Genomic DNA, 7,024 nt, shown 5'->3' with positions numbered 1-7,024 from the left:
CGGTAGTGCCACAACATGATTGCACTTGTTTTATTGGACTGACCTATTGACTCATGACCATGAACTGACCAACACTGGGGTCTGACACTAGTCTTATTATGACTCTGAGTTGGGATAGAAGAAGAGTATACTTTGAGGAGATACAAGCCTGCACAAAGTTCAGCATTGCCAATCGTCTTCTCCGAACCCAAGTCCTGAAAAACATAAGATTTGCCAAAAAATTTAGTCTCGCAGTGAAGATCACGGTTTATTTTGCTTACAGAGATTAGATTACAATTAAGATCAGAAACAAATAACACTGAGTGAAGGATAAGATTGCGTGAGAGATATATGGTTCCTATTCCAACAACTCTTGAGCGTGAACCATTGGCAATACTCACTGTTTGATAGTCCTGACATGGAGTATAAGTTGAGAAAAGTGATCTATCACCTGTCATATGGTCTGATGCGCCTGAATCCACTATCCAAGATGTTGAGGGTGACTGATTCACATGAAGTGCTTGGTTTCCATTGTTGTGCACAGATCTGTCCCCTGTCCCAATTTTTAATGGACCGGCTGACATATTTCCCTTGCTAATCAGGTGCTGAAGTAGCTCCAACTGGTCCTTCGTGAAAGGGTTTTGGATTTGTGATTTAGTTGCTTCTGTAGAGACTGCATTTACCTGACTCTCACGATAGCCAGCAGCCCTGTTTGGCTTCCAATCTAGTGGCTTTCCATGTAACTTCCAGCAGGTTACTTTTTCGTGGCCTGGCATCTTACAGTGGTCGCACCAAGGATGTCCCCTTCGTGGTCGATTTTCACCGGGAGTCTGGAACATCCCGTGAGCGGCACAAGCAGCAGGTTCGACCATGGACACGTGATCTTTAGCTACAGCAAAGGCTGAGCCATCAGTGGATGCAGGTGTATTAGAATGTCCCATCATGACTCATTTTCTGCTCTCCTCTCGGCGTACCTCGAAAAAGACTTCTCGAAGACTTGGTAGGGGCTTGGCTCCAAGTATCCGACCTCGCACCTCATCAAGGGACTTATCAAGACCCATCAGAAACTTGAAGATGAGTTTAGTCTCTACTATTTTCTTGAAATAGGTGCTGTTATCAAGACATTTCCATTCGTGAGATTCAAAGAGGTCCAACTGTTGCCAGTGTCGCGTCAGAGTGGTGAAGTAGGTGGTGACTGTGTTTTCTCATTGCCTTAGATCATGTAGGATACTCTCTACATGGAAGAGTTCAGCAGTATTCTCACTACTAGAGAAGGTGTCACAGGCTGCATCCCATATTTCCTTGGCTGTAGTGTACAGAAGGAAGTTCTCACCTATCTCGGTAGTCATTGAGCCAATTAACCAGGACATGACCAGGTTGTTTTCTGCCCTCCAAACTCTGAATATGGGATCACTTGAACTTGGTTGGGCAGCAACCCCTGTAAGACAATCATCCCGGCTTCGTCCATTGATAAACATCATTATGGATTGCAACCATTGGAGATAGTTGTGGCCATTGAGCTTGTGGTTGATTATAGGGGTAATATTGTTTTCGGGAGTGGTCTGAGTGACCTGAGAATTGATAGGAGTATTGGGAAATGATGAAGAGTTGTTGGAAGTTTGTTCAGATTCGGCCATGGTGGATGAGATTATCACAGAGGTGACAGAGAAATATGAATTGAGAATAGGTTAGGGTCGGCGGCCAGACAGATGAAAAATTTAGGTTTTAAGAGCTTGGCTCTGATACCATGTAGTAGAATAGAATGGGAGTAATTTTCTCTTCTCATTCATTAGGTACAATACAGGTATATATATATAAAAAGATCTGTGGAGAAGATCCTGATTTCTAGGAACTAATTTACATTATTTAAGGGAAGTAAATTACAGCTATATACAGAAGATTAATAACCCTAAAAATATGAACCCATAATTATAGTAAACTGAAGATTCCCATATGTAGCTAGTTTGAATTCCTACACTTTCCATTCAATTTATATGTTGCTTGTAGATTCTGTAACTCCCCTAAAGATGAAGTAGATTTTGTTTACACAATCCGCGTCTCAGAGGAGTTAGTGTTGTCTATGATTTTCTACGATGGCTATTAGGAAGATCAAGAAAGAGCTGTGTTTAAACATATGAAGAACTGAAATATTATTCTTCTTCATAATCATAATAATAATGCTGTACAATCACTGAATTTATATACTTACAGAGATCAAATAAAATAGGAAACTATCCTAACTTAAATCCCCTTAATTAAGGGATTGTGATACTCCTTTAATTAAGGGATTGTCATATCTCCTAAATTATGGGATTGTATACCATTAATACAATGATTCTTTGATTTCCTTATTGGGTAGATTTTCCCACAAGACCATGCTTATGAATTTTTCTTTAACATTTCTTGCAATGTTTTGATATTGGAGGAAAAATTATGAACAAAACATGCCATATAGTTTACAATGCCAAGGAATTGTTGAACTTCTTTTCTTGTCAAATCTTCATTTGAAAATTTTAGAAGCTCATTACATCATGCGTCTGAAGAGTGTATTGACCATCTCTTACATGCATCATTAATGCTTCTTGTACACTAGAATACACGCTCAGTGATTAAAAAATTTTGTGGGCCCCCTCTCATGTGAGGGGGCTGTACACTAGAGTGTACAACTCTAGTGTACATGTAGCATTCTTCATAGTGTACAACTCTATATGCATTCCCAAGAGAATCAACTTTTTGTACTCTAATGACCATTTTCTTCTATGACAACATGATGTTGAAGTTTTTTAATAATTTCATAGAATTGTTGCAGAAGATGAAAAAAGATGGAAAACAATACAATTTCATCAACTAACTTCGAAGCATTTTTATAGAAGGTTCGAAAATTTTGGTCATTGCTTTTTGGAACAAAGATGGGGTTATTTTTAGTTTGAATGGCATTACTGTCCACTAATAATGACGATTTAGGATACGGAATTTAGTTTTCCACCTTCCTTTAGGTAGAATTCTTAATTGCCACAATTCTATCTTTACGTTAAATTTTGAAAATAATTTTGCTTTTGATAGAATTTGTGTCTTCAATGAAATCGTCTTGTTGAAGTTGGGTACGTTCGTATATAGATAGCAAAAGATGTATGGGATTCATATGAGCGTGAGTAGTTTTAGTTGGATTTATATGTTCATTTTTTTAAATGTAAAGAAATGAAAAAGACTGAATTTTTTCGAAGAGGTTTAATGAATTTGGAGAGAAATTTTGAGTGTGATTCTAAACAACAATCTTAAATAAGCCATTCATTTATTCCAATAAGAGTTTCTAGAAAAAAATAGGTTGTGGGTTGTATGTTAGGACATATGACTTAAACTTGAGGCAATCATGAAGAGGTATAATCCTTTTTACCTACAATTATTTGATGATGTCAAACTCAATGATAACATTTTTTTTTGAGGTAGAGAAGAACCAATCAATTTATGAATAATGGTAAGATCAGGAAACAGTTCGATTCTGATGGAATTGCTGACTAATTCGGAAGAGAAATACTCATTATTTGTTGCCCAGAAAATATGCTTGTAGTCCCCCATTATGGAGGAAGGATTGCATGATGAAGTAAGGATGGAGTTGCTCTCGTATCAAATAAGCCGGCAACTGTGTCGGCTTTTATATTTTTCTACAGGTAGTTTCACATTAACTATTGGTACTGAGAGATAAATTGATTATCTTGATTGCATAATAGCTCTCAATACTGTCAGAATGGTCAACCATCACAAGTTTGGATGATCAAAATATAGCCGTTAGCCAAAAGAGTCGGAATGATCAAATTTTGGACCAATGGACATTTCCAGTTGACCGTCAGCTCTCAAGTGGTTTAGCAGATTTTCACGTTTTCGCCCCATTTTATCCGATTCGAATGTTTTGAAAAGCGTGAACTCAAAATTCTGTCCTCAAATTTGGCTAGACATAAAGGATGATACTCCATAGGAACAACTGCCCTTTGATTTAAGAATTCAAGAAGATATTGATGCTTATATGGAAACCAGTCATCTCCCCAAATTTGCATAATGATGATTATTTTCAACAATCTTGAGGACATATCTATCTTGAAAGACCCACACTGAGCTGTGGAATTACATGCAAATATTCAGAACAAACCTCCCAAGGAATGGCTCGTATAAAACAAATGTGGAAGGATCTACAAAATAGATACGATTTTGAAAGGATATATGACCACAAAATTATCGTTAGATTGATGAAGATTCCTTTGAATACTCATAGGAACCTATGTTGTTGAAGTTGACCCTTGGTCGTATTGTCATGTTTTACCATGTAACTAAAACGAAGAGAAGCACCAGAAACAAATTTGAGAACCTCGTGATTCTACTGTTCATAGATTCCCATTAGAGTGTTGCAATGTGTCGTGTTGTAATAAAGAAGATCCCTTTTACATTGTTAGTTTCTATTATTGTACTTGAGTCTATCATTGTGTGAAAAATAGTACCTTTAGACATAGTCGGAAGTGAGGAGATGCCCAAGAGGCCGTTGCCTCAAGCTCGATTCTTTAGGGAGGCCCAAAAGTAGAATTTTTATTTCAATTTTTTTTTAATTTCACTAATCACATTCAGAGCCTCCAATAATAGTCTACTAATCAAAACCTAGACCTCCTCTTAAATTTGTAACTTCTCCAAAATCCAATCCATTTCTACTCTTGCAATCTTGCTCTAAACAATAAGGTTTTTTCAACAATGATATCATGAATCCGGTAACAATATTGTATACATTTTGAATTTAAACTGCTTAATTTTTTTTTTTTGCCGATTTATCCATTCTATTTTATTGATATTTGTTCTATATATGATTGCAATGAAAGTTAATTGGTTGTTAGTATATTTTTTTTTTTTTCTTTTTTTTTTTTTTTTTTTTTTTTTTTTTTTGGGGGGGGGGGGGGGGAGCATTTGGAAAGCTCTATATTTATGATCATATATAAGAAGTAAAGAGCCATTGAGGGTTGAGCGTTTGGGAAATTATATATAGTTTCGTTGTTCATACAAGTACTTTCAATAATAGGTTTGTTGTGGTACTCTATGTGAGTGTGATGGTTTTGCAGGTGCTGCAAGTTTTGGATTAGGAATACTCATTCCATTGTGTAATAAAAGTGAGGATATTTATCAATATTATTGCCAATTTGAGTGCACTTCTAACACCCCGAAAATTCATTATAGTCATTAATATTAGAAATTAGGACCTATTAGCAAAAAGTTGAATATCGAAGGACCAAATTATTTTGTTTACATAATTTATGGATCAAATTGTGGGCTATTCATAGTTAAGGCGTGTTTAATTAGAAAATAATTTTTGTTTATGGAATAATTATGTAGATTATATAATTACCATGTATGACTAAAATATGTTTAGGTAATTAACATAATTACATGCATGTATATATATATGTCAAGTATGCCAAATTATAGTAGGAATAATGGCAATTACCTTAAATATGGAACAAATAAGGAAAATTTCCATTTCCACACTAGGAAAGATTCCACTCTCCAATCCATGACAATATTTTATTAATTTTCACACCCAATCTCACGACAATCACTCTTCTTTCACACGCAAGTCACTCCATTTGCCTCACACACAAGAAAGTAATAATTGTGGATACCTAATTATGGAGAAAATAAGGGAAAGGTTCCATTTTAATCCTTGACAATATTTTATCATTTCCACACTCATAACTCACGTCTCTCACCTTTCACACACACAAGTCATTTGTCCTACACACAAGAAAATTCAAGGGGACTTTTGGTAGTCAAGTTCTTCACACACTTATTCATCAAATTTCATTATGAGGTAAGTGATGTTGCATGTAGTTTATGTGAATTTGTATTTTGTACTTTAAATTTTGGAATTCGTTTTATGGGCCATATATGTTATGATAAGGGGGCCGGAATTTAGCAGCGCTGTACACATGAATTGCTACCGCCTATGTTCATAGTAATTCGTGTGTCTCCTATACGTATGATATGAAATCCTGTTTTTATTAATTTAAATGCAAATTACTTGTTTAATGCACACATTTATTGAGATTTTCTTAAACTCACCCCTTTAAGTTTCCCCCCTTTCCAGGTAATTAGATATCGAAAGTTTGGAGTTGGTAATCGATCGGTGGTGGCGAAATGTTCTTATTTAAATAAAAGGGAATTTATATTCTTGGAAGAATCCTTTTTTTTTTTTTTTTTTTATGATTAGTCATTTTTAAGAATAAATGTTTATTTCTATTTTATTTTGAAAGACAACTTTTTTTTTGTATAAATGAATGATCATTCATTTTTTTTATTTTTAATTTTTTTGTATTTGATATATATTATTTTCTGATTTGATAACGCTTGAGCCCTTTTCAAGAAATTGGCTTGTTACAAATGGTATCAGGGCGCGATTTTACTTTCATGTAAACAAAATTATATATATATCCGTAACGTGCAAGCACTGTTTAATATGATGTGAACGATGAACAGTGACTGCATGATGAAAAAGGGAGGTGCATGAAAAAGCCACTATTCATTGATTCAAAGATATGATTTAAAAATAATAATACTATTTCAATGCACTATTCACGTGTTTTTAAAAAAAAAATTAAAATTTTCTTCACTGTTCATGACGTTAACAGTGCCCCGAGTCACTGTTCGCGAAAAAAAAAATAAAAAAATTTGTCACTGTTCTGTTCATATGTTTTTATTATTAAAAAAAAGAGAGAGAGAAATTGGGTTTTAATATGAATGACATCACACGATGCCACGTTGCAAGCTCCGATGCTCTCGAATCAGGTAGAAAGACATACATGAATTACATTTCATATGATGACAATTATTTTATGATCATGCTTAACATGTTATATAATTTTGTTTTATGTTTAAAGTTTGCAATTTCATGAAGAATAAATTTTAGTCAATTAGTGATTGTGTGGACGAACCTCTAAACTAATAATAATTCTATTCTGTTATGCGTATGTATAATTAATAATACTAGCACGTTCTTTAAGAAGAACCATAATTA

General features: G+C 34.7%; 1 protein-coding gene across 1 annotated transcript; it reads right to left on the bottom strand.

Annotated features, from left to right (window-relative positions):
- Positions 1-926: 926 nt before the first annotated feature.
- On the bottom strand, positions 927-1,616 carry LOC111378451. The gene is made up of 2 exons (XM_023001649.1): positions 1,192-1,616; positions 927-1,089 (listed from the first exon to the last, which is right to left on the bottom strand). Exons 1-2 carry the CDS (start codon positions 1,614-1,616, stop codon positions 927-929), a joined length of 588 nt encoding a protein of 195 aa, XP_022857417.1.
- Positions 1,617-7,024: the final 5,408 nt, after the last annotated feature.

The sequence above is a fragment of the Olea europaea genome, unplaced genomic scaffold, assembly GCF_002742605.1.
Source record: "Olea europaea var. sylvestris unplaced genomic scaffold, O_europaea_v1 scaffold1816, whole genome shotgun sequence".
NCBI classification, from domain to species: Eukaryota; Viridiplantae; Streptophyta; class Magnoliopsida; order Lamiales; family Oleaceae; genus Olea; species Olea europaea.
This window is presented reverse-complemented; position numbering and strand designations above follow the sequence as displayed.